At 42.2% G+C, this 27904-nt stretch overlaps 2 protein-coding genes and 1 long non-coding RNA gene across 3 annotated transcripts in view; all 3 read left to right on the forward strand.

Moving 5' to 3' along the window:
• Positions 1-6235, forward strand: part of KCNJ10 (potassium inwardly rectifying channel subfamily J member 10) — a 32705-nt gene extending 26470 nt beyond the window's left edge. Inside the window, exon 2 of the mRNA XM_004027072.5 lies at positions 1168-6235. Within this exon, the coding sequence (XP_004027121.1) occupies positions 1168-2307 (1140 nt within the window). The 3' untranslated portion in view covers positions 2308-6235. The remainder of the gene's footprint in view (positions 1-1167) is intronic.
• Positions 6236-11716: 5481 nt separating this feature from the next.
• Positions 11717-27904, forward strand: part of LOC129527114 (uncharacterized) — a 35235-nt gene continuing 19047 nt past the window's right edge. The window contains exons 1-2 of the long non-coding RNA XR_008672047.2: positions 11717-11799; positions 22663-22777. This is a non-coding gene — a long non-coding RNA (uncharacterized lncRNA). The remainder of the gene's footprint in view (positions 11800-22662; positions 22778-27904) is intronic.
• Positions 11794-14311, forward strand: PIGM (phosphatidylinositol glycan anchor biosynthesis class M). Its single transcript, XM_004027071.5, has one exon. It carries the CDS (start codon positions 11973-11975, stop codon positions 13242-13244), a length of 1272 nt encoding a protein of 423 aa, XP_004027120.1. The 5' UTR covers positions 11794-11972; the 3' UTR covers positions 13245-14311.

The following is a 27904-nucleotide window of genomic DNA, read 5'->3' on the forward strand; positions in this document are numbered from 1 at the left end:
CAGACATAGCTGCTAGTTAATATACACCCCTAGCTCTTCTACTTCATTCCGTCGAAACAATTTTGCCACCCACAATCTGGCATTTCTGCCAGTCCTTCAGAAAATGTCCCAGTGCTGCCAGGAAGTTTCAACATGTTTCTCCTCCACCACTGCTTATTTCTTTTTGTTCAAGTCCCATCTGTACTCTTCCTAACATTGCCCTAGACTCTAACTCAGATCAAATTTCCCCAGATGATGCAAACAGATGATGATGATGATGATAAAAAATGAAATGGTCTGGGTGCTTAGGGAGCATCTTGAAGGGTAAAAGAATGGGTAATTTCTGCTATTCTCTGAACCAGATGAGTATCTTAGTATCACCAGTGGGTAGTGGCTTGGGGGTAGAGCAGAGAATGAAGAAATTAAGGTTGTGTGTGTGTGTGTGTGTGTGTGTGTGTTAAGGGGGATTGGCCTGGAAGGATTTCAACAGGATAGCTTGTCTTGCTTCACAGCCATTCTTAAGGGTGGGGACGGATCCTATTTCAAAATTAGAGCTCTTCGGAGGACTGGTTTTGTGGTGAAGGCTCTCATTAGTCTCACCCTCACCTTCAAGGAACTGTGAAGCTACTACTCTTTCTTTTCTGCCTCTCTTCCGCTAAGAATTACAAATATCAGACTGTGTTGCAATTATTTGCTTACTAAATAGGCATCTTTCTCACTAGGCTGTGAGTTCTTGGAGAGCAGAATGATGTCATTTTATTTTATTTACTTTATTTTTTTTTTTGAGACGGAGTCTCGCTGTGTCACCCAGGCTGGAGTGCAGTGGCGCGATGTCGGCTCACTGCAACCTCTGTCTCCCGGGTTCAAGCGATTCTCCTGCCTCAGCCTCCTGAGTAGCTGGGACTACAGGTGCATGCCACCATGCCCAGCTAATTTTTGTATTTTTAGTAGAGACAGGGTTTTGCCATGTTGGCCAGGCTGGTCTTGAACTCCTGACCTCAGGCGATCCACCCGCCTCGGCCCCTGCACAGTGCCTGGCACATAGCAAGTGCTCAATAAATATTTGGTAAGACAAGAACACATAAGCGACACTCAAATGAATGTTAATTCCTCCCTCCCATGGGGTGAGGGTTAGGAGTCAGCTGGATTTCTATGATAACCTCCATTATGCTGTCTTGCTCCCTCCAGATGACGTCAGTTGCCAAGGTGTATTACAGTCAGACCACTCAGACAGAAAGCCGGCCCCTAATGGGCCCAGGGATACGACGGCGGAGAGTCCTGACAAAAGATGGTCGCAGCAACGTGAGAATGGAGCACATTGCCGACAAGCGCTTCCTCTACCTCAAGGACCTGTGGACAACCTTCATTGACATGCAGTGGCGCTACAAGCTTCTGCTCTTCTCTGCGACCTTTGCAGGCACATGGTTCCTCTTTGGCGTGGTGTGGTATCTGGTAGCTGTGGCACATGGGGACCTGCTGGAGCTGGACCCCCCGGCCAACCACACCCCCTGTGTGGTACAGGTGCACACACTCACTGGAGCCTTCCTCTTCTCCCTTGAATCCCAAACCACCATTGGCTATGGCTTCCGCTACATCAGTGAGGAATGTCCACTGGCCATTGTGCTTCTTATTGCCCAGCTGGTGCTCACCACCATCCTGGAAATCTTCATCACAGGTACCTTCCTGGCGAAGATTGCCCGGCCCAAGAAGCGGGCTGAGACCATTCGTTTCAGCCAGCATGCAGTTGTGGCCTCCCACAATGGCAAGCCCTGCCTCATGATCCGAGTTGCCAATATGCGCAAGAGCCTCCTCATTGGCTGCCAGGTGACAGGAAAACTGCTTCAGACCCACCAAACCAAGGAGGGGGAGAACATCCGGCTCAACCAGGTCAATGTGACTTTCCAAGTAGACACAGCCTCTGACAGCCCCTTCCTTATTCTACCCCTTACCTTCTATCATGTGGTAGATGAGACCAGTCCCTTGAAAGATCTCCCTCTTCGCAGTGGTGAGGGTGACTTTGAGCTGGTGCTGATCCTAAGTGGGACAGTGGAGTCCACCAGTGCCACCTGTCAGGTGCGCACTTCCTACCTGCCAGAGGAGATCCTTTGGGGCTACGAGTTCACACCTGCCATCTCACTGTCAGCCAGTGGTAAATACATAGCTGACTTTAGCCTTTTTGACCAAGTTGTGAAAGTGGCCTCTCCTAGTGGCCTCCGTGACAGCACTGTACGCTACGGAGACCCTGAAAAGCTCAAGTTGGAGGAGTCATTAAGGGAGCAAGCTGAGAAGGAGGGCAGTGCCCTTAGTGTGCGCATCAGCAATGTCTGATGACCTGTTCCCACTCCCCCATTCCTCTGGTCTCTTTTCCTCTCTTCCAATGCCCTGGTAAGGAATACTACCCGGGTTTACTGGAGATCCCCTGAAGCACCCATCCTCCACTCCCTCTTCTTTAACCCAGTGGCCTGTTGGTAGCTTAGGCCAACTGGAGTCCAGGTTCGCCTCCCACTGTCCCCTTTCCACTTCCCCAGCTTCTGCCCCAATACACATACCTCCCTTAAGCCAGGATGGGGGAAAGAGTGGGATTAGGCTGAAGTGGCTTAGAAGGCCTCAGCCATGCTTGGATACTCACATTAGGAGGACCATGTGGTTGGAAGGATAGACTGCCCCCCACCTCCCACCACCACCATGAAGTTTGGTGACTTGAGGCTGGAGCTCCCTCTGTTACCTTTCCATCTAGCAAGTTCCCAAAGGCAAGACTCTCTCTGATGGTCACTTTGTGGTCTGTGCTTTCAGAAATACAGGAATCTGATATCAACATATCCTAGGGTTTCTACCAATCTCTGTTAAAAGAAGCCAGGGTTTGCCACCGTGAAGCTTGATTTCTGCTGGTGACTTCTGACCATAAGCTAGAACCATGGTCGCCACTGTTTTCCCTCTGTAGTTTCTCAAGTGAACACTCTCAGGATACCCAGTTCCCTCATAGCCTCTGTTCTCAGAGAATTGGAGTTGGCCCAAGAAACATAAACATATAACCACCCATATCTATCCTGGATTCTGAACTCTTCAATTTGGAGTGACTAACACAAGTTGTTATCTAAACCTTTAAACCTATCTTCCAGGCAGCCCAGAGAAGATCTGTTTCCCTGTGTCCTGTGAATGGAAGGACCCAAGCCAATATGTTCCTTTGAAAAGAGTCCAGTACCCAGGCCCCATGGAAAGGTCTGAAAATAATATTCCAGATTACACTGTACCTGGCTTCTCTTCTTCCTTTCCTGCTCAGCCTAGATCCTTCTTCCTTAACCCCAACTCTTTGGGAGAAGGGAGGGAAAATGCAAGGGCCTTCCTCTCTTAACACGGATGCTCAAGTAAAACTAGATTCACAGGGCACAGATTCCCCAGAAAGTTAACACAATCCCACCATGAGGGATGGGTAAATTCTCAGATTTCCAAACTGCTGTACAGAGCCTCTGAGAATTGGTGATGCTTTGTTAAGGTTTGGGCAGGAGCAGAACTCTGTGGCTGGCAGCCACTATTCTCAGTTACACCTCCCAGTGCCCTTCTGAAAAGTGCCAGCTATTTCATTAGGCAATGCTGGAAGGAAATGAAATTATACCCTCTGATCAAATAACCATGGCTTCCCTCAGCCATTCCTGAGACTTGGTATAAAATGAAGAAAATCAGTGTCATCTCTACTCTCCTCTGCCATGAGGCCATTTTCAGACAAGTTAAAAAGCAGACTTTAAGAGATCAAACTCAGCCTATTCCTTGTTCCCTGGTGGGGTCTGTGGTAAGGGTCAGGGAAAGGCATATAGGCACCAAAGCTTTATCCAAAGCCCCAAATCCCTAGAGTGCTTTCTGGTCTCACTTTGGTACCAAGGAAGCCCCACATAGTGGTACTGCATAGTCCCACTATAAGTCAAGTTGCAGTTTATTTAAGGTGGTCTCAGCCAATTGTTACAAGCTACAGAATATATACATGCATCTATGTACAGAGCCTTGCAGAGAAACAAAATTTTGAGGCTAGACCCATGATCACCACCAACTACAATTGCACAAGGTCTTGTTATATTGATCTCTCCTCGAACTCAACTAACTATATCTTGAAAACAAAGACCCTTCGGTGTCCATCTACTGTAAACCCCACCATTACCTTCTAGTTGGCATAAAAACAAGAACCACAAAAACTTGAAAAATCTGAAACGGAGAACAGAAGGCCAAGAGCCAGCTTCTGCGTTCTCAACTTTATTCAACACTAGACTTACCTGATTTCTTTCAGTGTGTAGGGACAAGATGTACTGCTGTGTGTGTGTGTGTGTGCGTGTGTGTGTGTGTGTGTGTGTGTCTATACCGTCTTATCCATTGGCAAGTTAACCTCCATCTGGTTTATTTGGCCATGCTATGCTTTCTTCCCATTCCCCTGCTGTCTATTCTAAGCCCCCAGACTCAAGCCTCTAGACTCTTGGATGAAAAAGTGAGAAGAAAACATTTTCTGACCTACCCTTTTGGAATCTCCTCCATTATTACCCAGGCTTTGCTTTAAGTTGCACTTTAAATCACACTGTCCTATTAATGAGATCTGGCATCTTCTCCCACAAGCCCCCTACAGGGAACAACTACCCCCTACCTTAATTCTAAATGGTTCTTTAGACTATAGTCTGTCTCCTCTGAGCTGAAATCCTCTTTTAGGCAATAGGCCGAGCTTTAGAAGCAGCCAGGTCTGGTGAGAAATGGGCCCCCATACCAACTGTGGACTTGGAATATCAGCAGAGTAGTAGGCACAGTTGTAAAAAGGGGAGATTTCGGTAGGCACAGGTGTAAAAAGGGGAGATTTCAGAAGATGGGCAAAACAACTGATGGGGGAAGATACCTGGGGTGTGAAGATGAGAAAGAAATGATGCTGAGGGACCTAGTGAAATCAATGAAACTCTTGAGTCTTGCTTAGGCTCGCAAACAAGAAGTGGGGAGGCTTGGGAAATTAGGATATGACATATATGAAAGGTTTATCTAAGAAGAAAGAAACAGAGATAATATATATATAGAAAGATGTATATAGATGTATATATGCCCAAATATATTGAATGTACAGAAAGGAAATATTCAGAGACTTTAGCATTGGGGGCAGATATCTTGGCCTGGTTATGGGGTAGGACACCCAGATTTTCAGACTTATAATCAGTGGTCCTGGTTTCAACATGGAAGTGAGATAGCTGATGAAGGATTTCAAGTCTGGAAATGGGAAAGGGAGGGGTAGAAGTTCCTTTTCAGAAATAAAGAGGCATTCATGAAGGCTTTTGTTGAATCCTATGCTACTGATAGGACCAGGAAGAGAGGAACTCGGAGGACAATAGGGAGCGGAAGTCTTGGAAAATCTACCACTTACACTGTGTGCCCCCATCCCCAGCAGCGTCCTGCCACTGTAGCGCCTTTTTAAAATAAATAAAATAAAATAAAATAAAATAAAGCACCATTTTGTTTCCCTTTCATGAAGTACACTGTATTTCCATCTTCCACAGGGGTGGGAGCTGCTATTGCTCTAGCCCCTGAAATCAAACTCAGGAGCTGAACACTTTGGTGTATGGGAGGCACTAATGGGAAGCCTCAACCCTGGAATCCAAATGCCAGGACTAATAGCTGTTAGGCTGAAGATCTCCCAAGGTCAAGGCCCAGCCTTTTGTGTGGCTGCAAGCAGCCCAAAGAGAAAGCCATGGATTCCAGAAGAGTTCCAATCCTGGCATTTGGGCATGGAGGGTGATGTTTTGGTTTTGATGCTTCTGAATGAAAATGAGGAGTGGGGTTACCAGCTGCTCTAGGGGATGGTGAGGTTCCATGAGAAGCTTCCGAAATCTCTGCAATGTGCTTCACCCCATTATTCCCCCAACCCCTGTCAGCCTAATAAAATCATCCAGTAGTTTCCCTATAAGGTCTGAGCAGAGAAAGGAAGCCAGTTATACTATTGCTACAAGTCCAGGACACTGTGCCCTCCCCATGGCTGCTGCCCTGGTCCTTTATTCTTGCTAGCTAACCTAGTTCACTCGTACAGTAATACACTACCTTTGCTGGAAAGTTAGCATGGGTCTCCAGGCTCAGTAATGGCCAACTCTACTGATGCAGAAGTATTTAGGGATGTTTTTTCCATTCATTGCACTAAAGACTAAACCAGGTCAAATTTATCTAGGAAAAAAAAGGTTTGTAAGATTTGTTTTGTTTTTGTCTGTTAAAAATAAGCTACTAAATAAAATGGATGACTCTTTGGTTGTCACTCTAGCTTCTTTTAGAAAGCTAAACCAAGACTGTCAAGGTCTGAACTCATAGACCTACCTACCCACGAGTGTGGAGGGTTGAATTCGGCTGTGCTGGAAGAACTTCTGACTGCATGGCCAAGCCCCTTCTGTTTTCCTCTCATGCTTTAGCGAGTTCCTTTCACATTCGGTTTTCATGGGACAACACTGAAAAAAACATTAAGACCCAGGAGTATGAAAATTGGCTCAGCTTAATCCATAAAAGTCAAGTTGCTTTGGATCCTGGGCATTGTCCCTTTTGGCCAGTGATCACAAGCCCAATTTCCCTTCCATGCTACCATGTAGTCTTGTTGCCAGTTTTCCTTATATATCCTCAAGGTTCTTTGTAAGCTTATTCCTTTAATCACCAGGCATTTCTTCCCTCAAATCTCAAATAAATGGATTTCTCTTCTACCCTTGTTTGTCAGTAGCCTGAGAAAGGTCTGGTTGTTAATATCCAGCCCTGAATTTTCTCTGATGAGAGGCAAAAGACCCTATGATCACTGACTCTTGTTCCCCAGAAGTGGAAGGAGAGAGAGAGGAGGAGGGAGAAAATTGGGTCTCTTACCATGATCAATAAATACTTAAGTACAACATTTAGGAAATACTAGGAATGAATCCTAAGACATATGAGACATATAAGATATAGGACATGTATTGTTCCTAAAAGGCCTAAATGGTTGAAGAAACCTATAAACTTGTTAGAAAACAGAAATAAAACAAGTAGCATATAACAAATATAATGAAAAGCAATAGCAGGTACCATGTACTAATGCCAGATATAACATTAGCAGAATGTTCCAAAAAGAGTGAGATCTCTGTGGGAAACATTTCACAGGGACAGGAACTAGGCAAGGGATGGTATCAATCTAACATGTTTGGTTAGAATACATTAAGATTCAAGAAAAATCAGCAAACGCTGAGTCCCTATTATGTGGAAGGTATCATTCAGCTGACAAAGAAATATAAGACATGATGCATGAATCAAGGGATGTACAATCATGGCACTTTCCACCTGCTATTCCTTCTGTGGAACTCTCCCCACTGCCTGCCAACTTCCAATTTTCTTGTTTTTTTTTTTTTTTTTTTTGAGACGGAGTCTTGCTCTGTTGCCCAGACTGGAGTGCAGTAGCACGATCTCAGCTTACTGCAACCTCCACCTCTCGGGTTCAAGCAACTCTCCTGCCTCAGCCTCCTGAGTAGCTGGGACTCCAGGCACACGCCAACACGCATGGCTAACTTTTGTAATTTTAGTAGAGACAGGGTTTCACCATATTGGTAAGGCTGGTCTCGAACCCCTGACCTCAGGTGATTCACCCATCTCAGCCTCCCAAAGTGCTGGGATTACAGGCGTGAGCCACTGTGCCTGGCCAACCTTCTTAACTCTTACACTATGCCCATCTGAGATCAAATAAATCCCCTTAAAAGCTAGAGCACTTACCACAGCTGCATTTGTATATTACTTGTCAATTTATTTGACTAATGTCTGTGTAGCTTACTAGACTTCAAGTGTCACATGAATGGGATTCATGTCAAGTGTTTGGTCACGAGTACAGCCCAGCACCTCATACAGTGCCTGACATGTATGATGTTTGATAAATTAGCAGGAGGGAAAGAAAGCAAAGAGAGAAAGAAATGGCCTAAAGTATGCAGTGGAGCTTGTATATCTTGTTAAATAACTATAAAAGAGTTAGATAACGAGCATGACATAATTACTATTAAAAAAGAGAACAGACAATAAACATCACTGTTTTGAGGAGGGAGAGACTATTTCACTTGTTAAGGTCTAGGAAGAGTTTACAGAGGAGTTGAGAGTTGGGTTCAACATTGAAAAACCAAATAGCATTTAAGTAAGTAAAGAGAAACAGGTCTCTTTGTAGGAAGTACAGCATGAAGAAAGTATCATGAGAAGAAAGCACAAGGCATATTTTGGGAACAGTAAACCTAAAACAGAGGCTTTATAGGTGAATAGGATGGAAAGCTAAGGTAAAGCCAGAAAATAGGGGGACTGAATATCAGGCTAAAGTGTTCATTATTTTTTTCTTTAGGCAGTCAGGAACCACTGAAGATGTTTGATGGAGGAAAGAATCTAAGTAAAGTATTATTAATTAATATCAATCTGGTAGTAGAATTGAGACATAAGACATTAAATCAGTTAAGAGATTTTTAAAGCTTGAGGGAAAGGCAATTGTCACAGATCCTGGTATAGTATAGTATAGGTGTTCACTACATATTATTTGAGTTGTTGAAGGTCTGAACTAAGGTGCAGGATGCTGGGCATGGAAAGAATTAGAAATAGATTCCAAAGAAATGACAAAGCAAGACATATGAACAAAATCTAGTGAAAAAGAAAGTGATTAAAGTAATCAAGGTTCTAGCAGGAAACAGATGGTATACTCAAAGGGCCAGTGGACATGTTTTAATGAAGAAATTATTTGCAAAGGTATGGGCAAGTTTAATAAATCAACAAGATATGGTGATGTACCCAGGCACTCGCAAAGTAGGACACCTTTACCAGCCTTAAACCTGAAGGGACAGTTACTGGAACCATGAGACTTGTACCCCAAGGAGAGAGCTATAGCTTCAACAGGAGCCATGGCTTTAGGTGAGGAATTCCAGACACTGCCAAAGATCTGCTAGTGCCTCCCACTGGTCTATTCTAATGGGAAGCCAGAGAACAAGGGAGATTGAGTGATGCTACCCATACAGCCTAACCTCTTGGAACACAGAACAGGGCAAAAAAGATGAATAGTGGATATGGAAGGGTAATGAGAGTATATGCAGCATAGTGAACAAGGACAAGGTTCCTGCTACGGAAACTAAAGTTGAGCGATCCATGTTTGTGCTTTCCTTAGTCATTGGCTCTAAAAGGATAGAAATCTAGGAGCAGATAGTGAAAGGGGGAATTAAGAAGGATTGTAAGTAACAGTCCGAGAGGTAATGAACAGTTGAGCATTTGAAAAAAATGTAACTCTTTCAGAAAGAGGTGAGAAGATACAATCCCTAAACCCAATGCAAAAAGTTCAATATGGGGTCCTCAGACCCTGTGATGTATCTCTTCCACCCAGAAATAGTAACTAAAGTTGGACCTCTCTGTCCAATTTGTTTTAGAGACTCCAGTCTCTTCTTCGTTCCCACAACTACTATCTACATCTCACTCCTTTGACTTCAGTGACATGCTTAGTTTTTTTTTATTTTATTTTTTTATTAGTTGTTTCCTTATCTGCCTAAATTTGGTGCCTCCCATCTCTCTACTAGGACAGCCATGTAGGGACAGATTGACTGAAACCTTTCTGCTATACTACTGAAACCAATCCAGCCACAAGGACCCTTACTTAGTTAATCCTCAGACACCTACCTCCCATATTTTCTATCTTAGGGAACTAAGCCTCACTTATCTATTATTTGCAGAAGAAAAGAATAAATCAGAGGTAGAAAGAGTCACAGTGAGAGAGAATATCCAGAATATCCAGATGAGAGATCAATAAGAGAAAACATAGGAAAATTAGAATTTGTGATCAACATTTTATTGGCAAGTCAGCCACATAATGATTAAGATATTCTAGGTCAGACAGACTGGGTTTTGAGTTCTAGCACTGCCACTAGTTAGCTATGTGACTTGGGAAAATTACTTAATCTCCATAAGCCTTGGTTTTCTTCATTTGTAAAGGTGGGAATATCTACCTTACATGAAAAGTACTTAGCATAATGCCTGGTACACTGCAAATGAGTCCTCAACAAATCCAGCTATTATAAATAATAGTAATCATCATCATCATTATATGAGTGGTGATGTGCTGCCACTATATATATGGCTAATATACTGCAAAAAAAATGGTTAGAATTATCAATCTAAGGCATGTAATGATACCAAGGCATATAAAAGGACATAGAGCTATCACAATATGAATATGGAATATATAAGATTAACACAGTTCATCTCCAAGGGATAAATGTGAAGTGTAGGATGGATGAGCAGCAGGTAGTCCTGGGAGCTGCATGTTCAGACTGCATGAAGTCACCTCCTCTTCTTATTCTAGTCTAGAAGACTTCCCCTAGGAAGCAGGCTCATTCTATAAAATCCAATTAGTCAGTATTTACTAAACATTTACCATGTGCCTAAGACTATAATAAATTACACATAATTGAAAAAAATTAAGGATAAGATATAATTTCTACCCCCAAGAACCCTATAATCTCTTGTGAGGGCTATGAATACAATCTAAAATAAAGTATCAAATTCTACAATGCGGACTATGTAAGTGCACTAAGTAACCACGGAAAGGGAAGAGCTAATGGGTTACAGTCCTTGGTAAGAAATTCATGGAAGTAGGGTTGGAGTGGGGTGGGGGGAGCAGGGGACCTCGACATACATAAAGGATATTTAAAAGGGAAAATAACTGGGAGTTGGGAGCAATCCAAAGATGCCACTCTAGAAATATTCTGGTAGGAGGAACCTCTAAAATCAATTCAACTTTACTGAATGGCTACTAGTACTGTGTTAGATGTTGAGTTAGAGAAAAGAACAAGATAATCTCTGATATCGAAGAACTGAAAGTGTCCTGATGGAAAACTAGGAGAGCAAAACAAACAAAAACAGTTATTACAAAGCAGTGTGACAAACGCTGTAACAAAGGAATGACCAGGGACTTCTGGAGCACTGGGAGAACTTTTAGTAGCATGGCAGGGTCTTCTGTGTGAGTGATTTTCTGGAACTTAGATCCCGTCCGCCCCAGTCTACCTATCCTCGGACAGGGGAGGGGACTGGCATCTAAGTCATTCATTCTGCGTGATGAGGAAGTGAGTGGGAGCTGGGAGCTAACACTTGCACTGTTGCCTGAAGGGTTGAGTAGGTATTTGCCAGAGTGATTGGAGAGCGGATGGCAACTTTGACAGAAGAAATAGCAAACACAGAGATACTGAGGCATAAGGGGCTGACAAGTTAAGGAATTTTGTGACGCTTTCCTGTCTTCTTTCCCATCACCTTCACTCAGGGTTGCCGGAAAAAATACAAGCTGCCCACTTAAATCTGAATCTCTGATTACCAACTAGTAATTTAAAAATATAAGTATGCCTCCAATATTGCATGGGCCATACACACTCAGCACCCTTCAACTCATCCTGTCCTGTCCGGGGGCCCACAAATCCCCGGTGAATACCGGCGAGCTAGTGGAGTAAAGCATGAGAAGGCTTATCTTCCTTTCACTCCTACATTTTTCACTCTCGGATCTCCAGCCCAGGACTGAGGGATGTAGCGCGCAGCCCGCAGCTCGCTACGCGTCGGAGGGTTTTCCTCTGAGGACTGGAAATTGGGCGCGGGAAGAGGGCGGGGGGCGGCGGGCTGTCACTTACAAAGAAATCTCACTCCACTCCATAAAATCCTCAAGCCAGTGCCGGATTTCCCGGCAAGCGGACGTCTCCCTTCCCAGGGACCGGAAATCCCGCCTCCGCTGGAAGAGGAAGCGGAAGCGAGACCGTCCATCCAGAGGAAGGCAAGTTTTTGGCTCCGGTGGCTGAGAAGACCGCGCGGGGCTGGAGACAGGTAGCAGTACGGGGGCGGGGCTTCATGCCGGATGTGATAGTCGGCAGTCGTTTCGGTTGGCAGCCTGGCGGGTGGGAGATGCGGCAGCCACCTGCTGCAAGGAACCGAAGGGAAGGTTAGAGGTACGAAGGCAGTTTGGAGCTGGGGCTAAGCAGCTGTCGCACAGTCAGATCATGGGCTCCACCAAGCACTGGGGCGAATGGCTCCTGAACTTGAAGGTGGCTCCAGCCGGCGTCTTTGGTGTGGCCTTTCTAGCCAGAGTCGCCCTGGTTTTCTATGGCGTCTTCCAGGACCGGACCCTGCACGTGAGGTATACGGACATCGACTACCAGGTCTTCACCGACGCCGCGCGCTTCGTCACGGAGGGGCGCTCGCCTTACCTGAGAGCCACGTACCGTTACACCCCGCTGCTGGGTTGGCTCCTCACTCCCAACATCTACCTCAGCGAGCTCTTTGGAAAGTTTCTGTTCATCAGCTGCGACCTCCTCACCGCTTTCCTCTTATACCGTCTGCTGCTGCTGAAGGGGCTGGGGCGCCGCCAGGCTTGTGGCTACTGTGTCTTTTGGCTTCTTAACCCCCTGCCTATGGCAGTATCCAGCCGCGGTAATGCGGACTCGATTGTCGCCTCCCTGGTCCTGATGGTCCTCTACTTGATAAAGAAAAGACTCGTCGCGTGTGCAGCTGTATTCTATGGTTTCGCGGTGCATATGAAGATATATCCGGTGACTTACATCCTTCCCATAACCCTCCACCTGCTTCCAGATCGCGACAATGACAAAAGCCTCCGTCAATTCCGGTATACTTTCCAGGCTCGTTTGTACGAGCTCCTGAAGAGGCTGTGTAATCGGGCCGTGCTGCTGTTTGTAGCAGTTGCTGGACTCACGTTTTCTGCCCTGAGCTTTGGTTTTTACTATGAGTACGGCTGGGAATTTTTGGAACACACCTACTTTTATCACCTGACTAGGCGGGATATCCGTCACAACTTTTCTCCGTACTTCTACATGCTGTATTTGACTGCAGAGAGCAAGTGGAGTTTTTCCCTGGGAATTGCTGCATTCCTGCCACAGCTCATCTTGCTTTCAGCTGTGTCTTTCGCCTATTACAGAAACCTCGTTTTTTGTTGTTTTCTTCATACGTCCATTTTTGTGACTTTTAACAAAGTCTGCACCTCCCAGTACTTTCTTTGGTACCTCTGCTTACTGCCTCTTGTGATGCCACTAATAAGAATGCCTTGGAAAAGAGCTGTAGTTCTCCTAATGTTATGGTTTATAGGGCAGGCCATGTGGCTGGCTCCTGCCTATGTTCTAGAGTTTGAAGGAAAGAACACCTTTCTGTTTATTTGGTTAGCTGGTTTGTTCTTTCTTCTTATCAATTGTTCCATCCTGATTCAAATTATTTCCCATTACAAAGAAGAACCCCTGACAGAGAGAATCAAATATGACTAGTGTATGTTCCACACCCTCTGCTACTGTGTTACATTCTGATTGTCTTGTATGGACCAGAAGAGAGCTTTGGGACATTTTTTCTGAACATTCTAAGCATTCTAGTGAAAGTTCCCATGTTCCAACAGAACTTAAAAGCAATGTTTGCCTTATATATAAAAGGGACACAATAATTGAGGTCCACCTTCTAGGAAATCCTAGGACTCGTTTATTTGGGACATGGTGGGAATAAAGGTCACATATTGGAAAATGGAAAGGCTGATGAAACTATCAGATACTAAAACATTCTTAAAATAGAGGAATATAGTTAGAGACATCAGGTTTAAGCCAGTATTTGTTCCTGTTTTACAATGCTTCTGTCTTAAGCTGTGTCTTAACTTTTAACCCCCATCTTTTCTTTCTAAAGCTTTCCTGACAGCTGTGAAAATCCAAAAAATATTCTTACACTGGGTATGGTGGCCCTTGCCTGTAATCTCAGCACTTTGGGAGGCTGAGGTGGGAGGGTCGCTTGAGTTCAGGAGTTCTAGACCCACCTGGGGCAAGATGGTGAGACCTAGTCTCAAAAAAAAAAAAAAAAATTAGCCACGCATTGTGGTGCACCCCTGTAGTCATAGCTGCATGGGAGGCTGAGGTGGGAGAATTGCTTGAGCCCAGAGCAAGACCCTGTCTGAAGAAAAAAAAAAAAGGAAAGGACAACTTTTTAGATATAAAAGTATTAAATAATACTAAGATGCTTAGTATTATTTTAGAGAGTTTTAAACTTCTATATTAAATGTGGGGTCTTACAAGATAATCCAAAGACTTTGGGAGGCCAAGGCGGGCAGATCACGAGGTCAGGAGATTGAGACCATCCTGGCTAACACGGTGAAACCCCTCTCTACTAAAAATACAAAAAATTAGCCGGGCGTGGTGGGCGCCTGTAGTCCCAGCTACTCCTCGGGAGGCTGAGGCAGGAGAATGGCGTGAACCCCGGAGGTGGAGCCTGTAGTGAGCCGAGATGGCACCACTGCGCTCCAGCCTGGGCGACAGAGCAAGACTCCATATCAAAAAAAAAAAAAAAAAAAAGATAATCCAAAGAATTTAAATTGTAATCATGTTTCATGTATTTGTTTTATTACTTACTTTTATAGCACTTAGTCCCAGTGGTATTAGACTGCTATTTGGTTTCATACAAAAAGGATTAAATTTAAATTCATTCATGTTTAGACTTGAGTTATTACATTTTTAAAACTATCATCTTGCCTTTAATGTTTGAGGTCCTACACAAACTATTAGTACATTTCAGTATCATCTTACCCCTTTGTTTTTAAGTTTTTGATTGCTAAAGCAAGACTTTTTTCTTCTAGAATTTAAGTCAATCAAGTGTTATCTATGTTGTAAAAATGGATAATAGTAGATTTTAGGTGATAAAACAACTTGTTAGTAAGACATTTCCTAGCTTAAAAAAAAAATCAAAAATTCCATGATAGAAATGCAGACCTGTTAGAGAAACTCCTGAAAAGCATAAGAAGCATCCCAGAAAGCCATGGGTTTTCTAGACCAGAGAATTTAGAGGGAGATTGTGGAAATGAGGCTTAGGTGGGCAGATCGTTTCCCTTATCACTGTAATATTTCTGGGGGAAAATGCTTTCTGAGTTGTTTAAGCAAGCATCCTTACATTTTTTTTTTTTTTTAATTAGACAGCCTGTCTAGGCTTGGGATTCCCTAATACTACAGTAGCAGTATATGAATATGATTTTGTGATTGTGTTTTTTAAAATATAAGTAATTTGATGAACTGTTCTTTTGCAGTCAGAAAACACTCACAAAAAGACAAAAAAAGTTCCACAGTATTATATTTCATGTCAGTTCAGGCCTAAAATCCTTTGCAAATAAGATGTCTATAGGCTGGTCACAATTAACAATGTTATTATTGGCAGCACTTCTTGGATGGATACCTTTTGGGACCTTTCATTAGAAAGAGGGAAAGAATGGGGTGGTTTTGTATGGGCTCCTGTTTGGGGTAAAAATAGCAGAGTCAGTTGCTGAGGACAATGACCTTCCTTATAACATTTAGTTTCATACCCATATTAGGTCTTGTCTTGAGGACCCTTTATATGTGCTTGTTTACTAGTGGCCTTCCAGCCATAGCATTCTTACCTTTTTTTCCTATTCTAAGAATTAAAAAAAAAAATTATAGAGCCAGCAAGGGAGGAGGCAGGAAACAGAAATCGAATTTCATCATTCCAATATAATTGTCCCTTTTTTTGTATTTCTGACTTGGTTTTATAATTATATTTACTTACTAATTATTATTTTTTAACATTCTTTATTGTGGCTTACTCTTCATACTTAGAATTGAAATTGTTGGACATCACATGTATATTCACATTATAAATACATCATTCTTCCACTGTTAGGCCTTTAGATTGCTTCCAGTTTTTAATATTCTAAATAAGACTTTCAACATTTTCTGTGTTTTAGCTCATTCTCTTAGGACATTCTTAGAAGTTAGAAACATTTCTGCTGGGATCGTTGGAGGGAACTTCAAACTTTGGAATCTTTCCTGCAAGAAATTCTTTACCAAAGAAAGACAGGTGTTTCTTAAAGGGATGCAAAAGATATTTTGCACTTTGTATGTTCCAAAACATTTAGTAAGTTAACTAAAAAAATGAGTTAATTTGGTTTCTTGGGGGATTTTAATTTTTTAATTTGTTTTCTGGTTATGTAAAAAAAAGTTTTTTTTTTTGCTTCTTATCACAATCCTTTTGTTTCCTTTTTAATCCTTTAATAACACCTTCAAATTTTATAAGACTTTGGCTTATTTCCTATATAATTCTTTTTTTCTTATACCACCCCTTAAGATTGATATGTTCATTTACAGGTAAGCATTAATTATTAGATAAAGAGGGATGATTCTCAAGATTGTGTGTGTTCTGAACAGAGGGAACTACATGACATTTTCTTCTGTAATTGCCTTTGTAACGTCTTTAGAATGTGGTTCCTAAATATTCCTGGATACATTCTCTTGATAGGCCCATTGGAAAGGCGAATACTCCCACCCACTGCTTTGTTCCTTCCTGGCAAAAGAATGCCTAAAACCACTGATTTTAGTTACTGACTTCTCACCATCTGGACTCTTACAAGATGTTTCAGAAGTTGTGTAGAACTTGTCTTTCAGTTGACTTGTGGCTGAATTTACTGTTACTTCTCTAATATCAGTTGTTTTCTGCATTACCACCCTCTCCCCTAACCATCTGTACTATGAATAGAAAAGGAAAAAGATGGAAAATTATACCTAGGATTGTCCCTAAATGCAACCTCTTGGTTCCCCCCACCCCTCATGTTTTATTATAAACTATTTTAAGAGCTGGGCATGGTGGTTCATGCCTATAATCCCAATGCTTTGGGAAGCTGAGGCAGGAGGATCACTTGAGGACAGGAGTTTGAGACCAGCCTGGACAACATAGTGAGACCCCCATCTGTACAAAAAAAAAAAAGTGCTACTTGGGAAGCTGAGGTGGGAGGACCACTTGAGCCCAGGAATTCGAGGAGGTTATAGTGAGCTATGATTGTGCCACTGCACTCCAGCCTGGGTGACAGAGCAACACCTTGCCTCTAAAACAAAAAACTCCAACTATTTTATTTTTTTATTTTTCTGAGACAAGATGTTGTTTTGTCACCCAGGCTGGAGTGCAGTAGTATAAACATGGCTCACTGCAGCCGAACTCCCAGGCTCAAGTGATCCTTCCTCCTCAGCCTCCCAAGTAGCTGGGACCACAGGTATTTGCCACCATGCCTGGCTAATCTTTATTTTTTGTAGAGACGAGGTCTTGCTATGTTGCAAGAGGGAGATCAATTAAGTAATCTTCCCTCATTGGCTTCCCAAAGTGTTGGGATTCCAGGCGTGAGCCACTGCACCCAGCCTGACCTAACTATTTTAGACACTACTCATATTGCCATCATCTAAATTCAACAACAATTTGCCATATTTGCTTTATGTATATGTATAATTATATATTTATATAATGTTTTGAACCATGTGAAGTTGCAAACATCATTGAACTTCACCACTAAATATATCAGCATGCATCTCCTAAAAATAAGGTATTTTCTTACAAAACCACAATTCTTTTATCTATTATGATTTAACATTCTGTCATTTTCAAATTTCTTCAGGTGTTTTTTGTTACATCCTAAAGAACAGACATTCTTGGATCTCAAAGATTCCAAGGAAGGAAAGAACATGGTGGATAATCCATAATTAAGAAGCTTGAATCTTTTCCTAGTCTTAAAAACAAAGTGAGAACTAAAGGGGTTTACCTTCCATCAAAGTTGAACAAATTAATTATTTTGTGTGTCATACTTTCTCTCTCTCTCCCTAAAAACATGGGGGTGGTAATCTCTTTGTTTTATCTGGTAGGTTTTCCAGATAAAAGATTATACAGGTTTGGAATCTTAATATCCAACCCCCAACTCCAAGCCCTGCCCCAACAACAACAGCTAATTATTTTACATCTTGATGATGGTAAATTTTTCATGATTAACCAATTTTGGGCACCTATTCCGCCATATATGGTTTTTTTAAATTTTCACAGCAACACTTCAAAGTTGATATTCATATTCTAAATTTATAGATGAACAAAGAGGCTCAAAGATTAAACAACTTGCTAATAAGTGATTTTTACCCATGCTTTTTCCATTATATTATGTTTTGGATTTTTCCAGAGTACCCAAACCCAGCAGATGCATACTGCTCCAAAATAAATGGAACTCAATACTGGCTCTGTCAAGTGTCTCTTGCCAATCAATTGTCCTTCTAATCTTTTGAGGGGCAGTTCTCTCAGTTGTACCAAGTCACTGTCATCCCCAAACTTTTCTCTTCAACGATTCCAGGCCTTTAACAACTCCCCTCCACCTCCAAACCCTCTCTCACCAAATTGTGTAATTTCTTTGTTTACTGCTGGCTTCATCATGCACTTTTCCTTCATAGCCTGTTTTAAGAAGTTGATTTGCTGAACTGCTTTTTAGCCAAGCTATTTGTAAATCAAGCTACACAAAGTATGCGGCCATAATTTCCAAAAGGCAAATGATCATTGTTCAATTGCTGTTGCTCTGCAGTGTGCATTCATGCAGCTAAAAATTGTCCTGCATTGATAGTATGGCATCAGAGAATAGATCACTTAGGTTCAAATCCCAGTGCATGATCCTGAGCAAGATTATCATATCTAGATACATTAGTTTTTATCTGTGAAATGGGAATGATAGCACAATCTTCATAGAATTGTTGGCAAGGATTAAGTGAGTTGATATGCCCAAAGTGTGCATGCTGGCATAGAACAAGTCACTGTTTACAAGCCTTTAAAGAAGGAGCTGTTCTGGCACTGTAAACTTGAACCTTTTTTCCCCAAATCTAATGGATATAGGCAAGGAAATTGTATTTATATAAAATAAATGTTTGAGTACCTTTGATCATAAACTTTATTCTCATCTTGACCTGTTCCTTTGAAAAGATAATAAATACTGATATGTGAAAAATGTATGGACAGATTATTCAGATGTCCGGTTGAGGCTTTACAGTTTTGTATATTTCTGTCAGACATTAAGCTGACTCTAAGCAGTGGAGGTTTGGTTTATGCCCCTAAATTACACAGCACTTCTTTTCTCCATTGTATCGAGGGGTCATTCAGGGGTTGCTGTTCTGGAGATGGAAGCACATGTCTCCTGCCTGGGTCAGAAGCGTCACAATAGCAGAAGCATTTATTCAGCACTGGCCTAGGAGAACCATTCATTTAGTCAAAACAAGCATTTATATTCATTATCCTGAACAAAAAACAGACTAAATGAGAACATTTCTAGCTGCTCAGGCACTCTGCTAATTGCTATGTCTGCTAGACAAAGTGAAATGACACTTACAGTGACTATTTAAAAATAATTTGGAGCAAGAATATTTGAAGCTCAGTTCTTTTTACAAAGGAAATGTATAACCTTTGCTCTTCATTTTTTTTGGCAGTTATTTATAGATCCAGGCCCTGTGTCAAGTTCTGTAATAGATGAATAGACAGTTTATGCTCTTGGAGAGTTAACAGTAAAAACAGAAACAGAAACATACCCCACTGATAAAGTGTTATATAACACCCCATTAAGTTCCACAATGATGTGATTTATGAAATGGAGGGGCAGTAGGGCAAGGTAGAGGATATTTTTATTTGTATGTTACAGATAAGAAAACTGAACTCAGAAACAAGTGACTTTCCAAGGCCAAATAGCTGGTTAATGGCAGGATTGGGGTGGGACCCCAGATCTTCTGATTCTAATCTTTTTTTTTTGCAAGTCCTTTTTAGTGCTATACAATGACAGGTGATTACAGTGGAAAACCTCACTTATTTAGCAAATGTCATTCACTTAGCAAACTACTTAGCAAAATGCCATGAGTATCTTCTGTGTGCCAGTCATTGTTCTAGGCATCGTAGATGCAGTGAGTGAGAGAGGGAGGCAAAGACCCTATCTTTATGGATCTTACATTTTCATGGGGAGGCAAAGAATAAGCAAGTACAGGATTGTGATGATGATATATCATAAAGAAAAATAAGACAAGCTAAGGAAGTAGTGATGGCAGTGCGGAGAGTGGAGTAGGTGCTTCTTTAGATGAACTGGTTAGGAAGATATTGTGATGAGAGGGCACTTGAACAAAGACCTGGGAAGTGAAGGCATGACCTTCATGCAACCATGGTGCAGGGAGGTAAGGGAAGAGCATTTCACTCAGCATCTCTCCCTGCTGAGTGAAAGCAGTGCGGAGGTCCTGAGTTAGGAATGAGCTTGGCAGGTTTAAAGAACAGTAAGGTAAGTATTACTAATTGGAGTGAGCAAGGAGCAACCAGAATCTAATTCACATTATCCAGCAGAACGACATGAATGCTAGTTGAAAAATACAGTTAACATTAGCATTTTTACTGGCTTATAATGCAATAACTTTGAGCCCAACCTATTTTTTTTCTCTGACTTCTGAGCACATGTTAATATGTAAGGAAGATGAAACATATATGTAAACAACTTATATTTTAGTAATGATACAAAATACTTTCACAAATTTTGTGATGTGGGAATTTTTTAAAATTCCATTTTCACAGATGAGACCCCTAAAGCTCAGAGTATATGCACTTTGCCCAAGGTCAGAGTTAGTATGTGAGGCAGGACTAGACCCTAGATCTTCTGGAGCTAAATGTACTACTCATTTCTCTGTACTACCCTTATCATTTAGCTATGGTGAACAGAAGATGAACCACTGGATTCTAGAAAGCAGGGAGTTCAGGAAAAACGTTGTCCAACCAATGATTCATTCATCTAGTAAATACTTAGGAGCCTACTTTGTGCCAGGCACTCAGCTAGCCTGGGGGTATAAGGATGGTTAAGACTAGAGTCCTGCCTTTAAGGAACTCACCAGTGCCATAGGAGACTGGTGGAAAGAGGATTATAACTCAGTTATAAATCAGTGGCTAGAGTAAAATACACCTAAAGTAGTTCACTAATACATTAACTGGACAAAACTAGTGCAGAACCTGATATATACTAGGTACTGAGATGTTTGTTATCTTACCTGTTTTTCTTTAACATTGGTAAGTACTGGGGGCTTTCTTTGAAACTTTCCTGCTTAAAATCAGTCAGTGATTGACAGGCTCCTTTGCACAGTGTGAATGGCAGGGGCTGTGAAAAAGAAGATAAAACAGTTTCTCAGTGCCTGTCATTTCTAAATGCCATCAGTATCCACCTAATTTTCTAAGCTAGAATCTTATAATCACCTCATATTCCTTCTTCTCCTTCACTTGTTACCCGCCCCACATCTAATCAGTCACTAAATTCTGTCAGTTCTACCTTTTAATGACCCTGGAGCCTGCTGGCATCTTGCCATTGTCATTTCCAGTACTGCATTTGAGGCCCTCATTATCTCCCATCTGGAATCGATAGCTCCTGACTGGTCTTGTTGCTTTTCATCTCTCTCGCCCTTCATTCCACCTCTCATTTATCCTCCCCAGTGCTGCGAGAGTGTGCTTTCCAAAGCAGATCTGATCCTGCCACCATTCTGAAAAAAAGCATCCTGGGGGACTATGTGTCCTGCAGAAAGACGTCCAAATTCCTTAGCATCCTCCATCTTGCACCAATTTCCCCTACTCAGCCTCACTCTAGCCTACTGGATAATGCAGTTTCCCGAAGTTACCACACTATTAAGCCTTTGTCCATGCTGGGTTTGTGTGTGTGTGTGTGTGTGTGTGTGTGTGTGTGTGTGTGTGTGTGTGTGTGTTGAGACAGAGTCTCACTCTGTCGCCCAGGATGGAGTGCAGTGGCATACACTCGGCTCACTACAACCTCTGCCTCCCAGGCTCAAGTTGATTCTCATGCCTCAGCCTCCTAAGTAGCTGAGATTACAGGCACGTGGCACCATGCCCAGCTAATTTTTTTGTATTTTTAGTAGAGATGGGGGTTTCGCGATGTTGGCCAGGCTGGTCTTGAGCTCCTGACCTCAAGTGATCTGCCTGCCTTGGCATCCCAAAATGCTGGGATTACAGGCATGAGCCACTGCGCCCAGCCTGCCTATGCTGTTTTTTCTGCCTAGTGTGCATACTTCTCTCCTGGCCTTCAGATGACCTGTCACTCGTTTTTCAGGACCCAACTCATAGGACACTTCCTCTTTCAAGAGGAATGCCAGATGAGCTTTTGGAGAGAGAAGGTTAGCCATTAAGGGGGAAAAAAAGAAAGATAGGGCCAGAGTTGTAACATTTGGTAAATAATCTCTATTAATGGACTTGATATGTTATGGTTATTTGTGCATTTGTCTCTTTCTCTCAGATTTACTGTTTTGTGTTTATATCCTTAGTATACAGCATAAGTGCTCAATAAATGTTTGTTAAATAAGTGAAGTAGGTATGGGGAGGGAACAACTGTTTATTGAGCACCTATTGTAAGCCTATATGCTTTTCACACATCATCTCATTTAAACCTCAAAACAATTTTTTTGATTTAAGTATTATTTGCTAATAAGAAACAGTCGCAGAGGACATAAATACTTACCTCTCTCCCCACCCACAAAGGTTATGGGTTTGTGAGGAATGGAACTAAAGTTGGAACCTAGGTCTGTCTGACTCCAAAACTTTCCTCTCTTGTGTGATTCTCAGACAGGGACAATTTTGTCCCCCCTTTCTGGGGACATTCGGCAATGTCTGGAGATATTCTTGGTTATTATAATGGGGATGTTACTGGTATCTAGTGGGTACAGGTCAGGTGTGCTGCTAGGCATCTTCCAATGCACAGAAAAGCCCCACGACAAAGAATTATCTGGCCCTGAATGCCAGTAGTGCCAAGGTTCAGTGTCTTCATCTGTTTGAGCTGCTGTAATAAAATAGCATAGACTGGATAGTTTATAAATAACAGAAATTCATTTCTCACAGTTCTGGAGGCCAGGAAGTCCAAGATCAAGGTGCCAGCAGATTTGATGTCTGGTGGGGGATACTTCCTGGTTCATAGATAGCCATCTTCTGTTTTTGTCTTCACATGATGGAACAGGTAAGAAAACTCACCAGTCTCTTTTGTAAGGGCGCTAATCCCCTTCAGGAAGACTCTACCCTCATGACCTAGTCACTTCCCAAGGTCTCCACCTTCTAATACCACTACCTTGGGGGTTAGTTTTATTTCCTTTCCTTCCCTTTCCCTTTCCTTTTCTCTTTAAAGCAGTTGTTAACATTTAATGAACCTCCTTTTATATGACTTCAAGCCACCAGGAGAAAGCTCCCCCCACTGAATCTTCTCCTGAGCTCTTCTGCTGAAGAATTTGGCCTTCACGATGGCAGGCTGGTTTGGGAACTTTTCCCTTCCCAGAACTCTGTAGTAGCCCGATGGCACCACATCAGTGATGGGAGCTGTTCCAGGCTTGTTTTTAGCAGCATTCACCTGTGTCTGCTTCCTGACCAAAGCCCACAATTTGTCAAGGTTGACAGCTGGGTAGAAGCTCAGGTTCCTCTTCAGGTGGTAATGCCTCATACCAACTTTCCTAAAGTAACCTGGGTGACATTTGCTGAAGTCGATCCTGTGGTGATGCATGCCGCCAGCATTGCCACGGCCACCTGGGTGCTTTCAGTGCTTGCTGATGCGGCAGAGGCTGTGGCTCACCTGGCTCCAAAATTTCTGGGTCCTGTGGTGACTACGTTTCCTCAGTCTGGATGGCTGTGTGGAAAAAGAAGCTTAGTGGTAAGGCCTAAGGAAGAAGGAGCAGGGGCGATGCTTGCCAGCCTGAGATGGGCCTGTAGGCCTGTGGGCCAAGGACCTGCCATCTGGAGCATTTGGCAAAGTTGAGGGGCCCATGTGTCTTCGAGACCCGAATCTCAGGCTGAACAGGGCCCTGCCCTGGACCCACCTGAGCTGCACTGCCCTGCTGACGGTCAGGTGCGGCCTGGAGGTCCCGATCAAGGTTGAGGGTGGGTGGCTGAGGGCAATGGGAGTAGAGCTTAGGGTCCCTGCTAACAAGGAAGTGGAGGCAAGAAAAGGATCCTAGTTTTCAACATTTGAAATTTTGGAGGACACAGACATTCAGTCTATTACATTGAGGAATCCTGCTCTATTCCATGTTGACTCTAATGAAAAGCAATTCATCAGACAAAATAAATGCATCCATGACTCCATGGGGAGTCAGATTGGGCTTAAGAGAAGTCCTAGGGGCTTGGGGCCATTCATGAGCCACTGGCATTGGGAGGATAGAAAGACTATTCTGTGTAGTCCCTGACCTGCCTTTGATCCTATGGTTCTTTCTCTACTGCATCCACCCGGTCCTTCTGTCTCTTCTCCACCTTTCCTTTTCTTCAGTAGACTCTAATTTAGCTTGGGGAAGGCAACCCAGAAAGCTCCAACATTTTCTAACCTCTTTTCTAATTAGAAGATAGAGTTAGCATATAAGAAGCTGCAAGTTTCAACTTGACAATATCTCTAGAACTGAGAACAAGGCCAAAAATGTCACCCTCTGAAATTGACAGTAAAATAGATGAGATTATTCACTGTAATAATCTTCCCAGAAAACAACTCACATAAGAAATTCTTGGTAAGTGTGCTGCTAAGCCTTGGCTGTTTCCTAATCTCAGCCAGGGTCCAAGAATGCCTCCCTGTAAAGAAAAGCATTTAAAATGTAACTTGTGCATTAAACTAGTAATCTAGGAAATTATAAAGTGTTTGCCCTGGGGAAGTGTTCTAATGGGGGACACTTTTAATGGGTCTTAAGTGTAACTGCCTATAATTGTTGGGGATGCTTTGTGTTTTTGTTTTTCTATCTCTCAACATAACAAATATTAGGAGAGAGGAACCAGGTTTATTTTACTGGTGTCTGGCAGCAAAGGCATGGATGAGTCACTGCTAGTGAAGGGTAGGAATTAGTGGTGTGTGTGTATGGGGGTGGCGGATGGTCACAGAAGTCTTTTCCTTGGTAAAGTGGTTTTAATCAGAAGCCCATAAACCTTGGTTGTGTGCAAAATGTGTGTGTATTTGTGTGCATTTTTTCTGTAAAATGTGTCTGTAGCATTCAAAGGGTTCTCTGACCTCCAAAAAGTAAAACCCCTGCCTTGGTGATTAGAACATAGCTACTAGGGACAATGAAATAGAAGATAACCCAGGAAAGGCAAGGGAAGTGAGTGCCTCATAGGAGAGAAAGGGTTCATTCTGAGCTCACATTTATTGATTGTGCATGCAGAAGGCCTCTTTACATACATAAATAAGGTTCCTAATTTTATAACAAATATTGGGAGCCCAGCATGCAGTGGAAGGATGAACTGTGAGAAAACATCAGGGCAGAACAAATCCAGCCTGGTGGATGCTGGAGAAAAGTACAAAGGGTGATGAGAGGACTTGGAAAGAATGCAGTGTGGGGAGAGAAAGGGGGAGAGAGAGAGAGAGAGAATATGTGTGTGTGCACGTGCATGCATGTGCACGCTTGAATATGAGGTGGGGAAGATGAATATTAAGTTGTTCTACATATGTCAATATCCATGCTGAGTTTAGATTCCACAGATGCCCTGGGGTAGCCAATACTAAGAGAATGGTTCTGTAAAGCTGAGTTCTAGGAAGCCAACCAGACAATTAAGAAGGGGTTCTTCTTAACGTTCTTTTCAATTTTAAGTTACAGAAACCAACTTTAGCTAAAGGACTTAAAGGATACTGGACAATCCATAAATCCCTAGGAAAGAACTGAACAAGGAAGTCTGGGGAGGCAAGAGATTGGACAGTTTGGGGACTTCCACAGCAGGTGACCAACTCCAGTGACCTCGTTTCCAGATCTCTATATTTGGGTTTTAAATTAACAAGAGAGGGGTTAGCTGTTGGGACTTGTCCCAGAGAAGGGGAAATCATGAGCCAAGGAATCACCTTGGTTGTTGACCAAAGTCATTATCATATTGGTTTAGAGCAGGTGTCCTATCTTGAAAAGTGTGCGAGACTAGTACCCAAGTCTTCTGATTGCCACTTACACGCAGCATGCTCTCAAGGCACATTCACAATTTCTTAACATTTTAAAAACTAATTAATAAGGTTTGGGTGGGAATAGAGTGGGGGACTTTCAGGCAAAGGGAACAAAAAGTGCAGTGGCCTTCAGGTAGGATGATCTTGGCATCCCAGAAATAGAAAAGGCTCTTGTGGCTAGAGAATTATCTGCAAGGAGTAAAGAGTAGCAGAAGGGCATTCAGAGGCTTGATTGCATCATGGTGAGAAGTTCAGAGGTTTTTTTTTTTTGTTTGCTTGTTTATTTTCCTATGTGCAGCCGAAAGCCACTGAAGAGATTTAAGCAGATATGAATTACATTTTTTGAAAAACACTCCAGCTGCTCAATGGAGAATGGATTCTGTGAAGGCTTGAATAAGAGTGACAGTACTAGAGATGGTAAGAAGTGGGTTGATTCAGCATGCATTTTTGTATCTTGGAGAGAGAACTGGCAGAACTTGTTGACGGATTTGGTGTCAGGGAAAAGAAAAGGGAAAACCAAAGTGGGTGCTAGGCTTTTGGCTTGGGCAACTAGATGGATGGTAATGTTCTTCACTGAATTATGAAGACTGATGGAAGGAGTAGTTTTAGGGAGGAAGACAGTTTGGAATCGATCGTGTCAAGTGTGAGATGTCAGCAGTCTTAGTGAGGAAGTCAGAGGGACAGTCAGATATACATTTGGGAATCACCAGATTGTAAATGTTGCTTAAAGACAAGGGCCTGGGTGAGATTGCTTGGGGGGCCTAAGACCAAGCTCTGGGCACTGTAATATTAGATAATCTAGCTGGGCAGCAATGGGCAAAGGAAACTGGGGAGAAGTCAGTTAAGTCAGAGAAATGCTGTATTATTTTTAAAGTGTGGAATTTTTTTTTTATTTTTTTTGAGACAGAGTCTCACTCTGTTGCCCAGGTTGGAGTGGAGTGCAGTGATACCATTATGGCTAACTTCAGCCTTGACCTCCTGGGCTCAAGCGATCCTCCTGCCTCAGCCTCCCAAGTGGTTAAGACCACAGGTGCATGCTGCCATGCCTGTCTAATTTTTGTTTTTTGATTTTTTGTAGAGAGGAGGTCTCACTTTGTTGCCCAAGCTGGTTTCAAACTCCTAGGCTCAAGCTATCCTCCTGCTTCAGCCTCCCAAAGTGTTAGGATTACAGGTGTGAGCCACTACACCCGGCCAAAGTTTGGGCTCTTAATTTATAGTTCTTTATAGATGTTTGTAATTTCTCTATATGATAGTTTATTTTGGACACTTGTGTTGTTTATGAATCTATTCTCATATTAGTCTAGTAAATGTTACACACTTTGCAGCTCTAGATTTTTCCTTGCTTAAATTGTTGGCAAAATCTCTCTAGTTTTATCTTTCTGTGTGTTTGAGGGGCTGGGAGCTATCCCCTGTTAACTGGGCATAGAAGGAAGGCCAAGTCTGCCATTAAGTCTCTTTTTGAGCCTGTATATATTTGTATAAGGTCCATTAACTATATTAAGTGGTCATAGATAAACCAGATACTTATAGGCAACTCTAATAAACTACATGCAGCTTTGTAGATTATTTGCAATAAAATTTTAATTTTAACAATCCTTTAATTGTTAAATTAAAGCCTGCCTAAGCTCTCTTCTAGTATTTTGCATATGTCTGGGGTGGATCTCTTTATTGGCTTTTGGCGTATGGGTTTGGTTAAAGCAGTCCAAGCAAAACATAAGTAGAAAGGTAGGCTTACTGATTATATATGGTATATATATTTACACACACACACACACACACACACACAGAGAAACAGCCATAAGAACTATGTCCAGCTCTTTCTAATATAGCTAAGTAACTGTAACAGTCAGTTAGTCCACCTGAGGACCCCAGCTTTATTTTTTAAGTAAAAATAAAAATCTTACTTGTTATCAAAACAATATGTTCCTTATAGTAAAACAGAAGCAAAATTTTTAAATAGGAAATTTGGAACACAATAATCATAACTCCACGATCCAGGGATAACCACTGTTAATATCTAAGGTTGTATTCTTCCAGATCATTGTATATGTACTGTAGAGTTTGGAGTCATATTATTCATTTTAATTTAAAATAAACTTTAAAAAAACTTAGCAATGTATTGTGACTATCTTTCTTTCTTTCTTTTCTTTTTCTTTTTCTTTTTTTCTTTTTTTTTTTCTGGAGACAGGATCTTAT

Source organism: Gorilla gorilla, chromosome 1, assembly GCF_029281585.2.
Source record: "Gorilla gorilla gorilla isolate KB3781 chromosome 1, NHGRI_mGorGor1-v2.1_pri, whole genome shotgun sequence".
In the NCBI taxonomy this organism is placed as follows: Eukaryota; Metazoa; Chordata; class Mammalia; order Primates; family Hominidae; genus Gorilla; species Gorilla gorilla.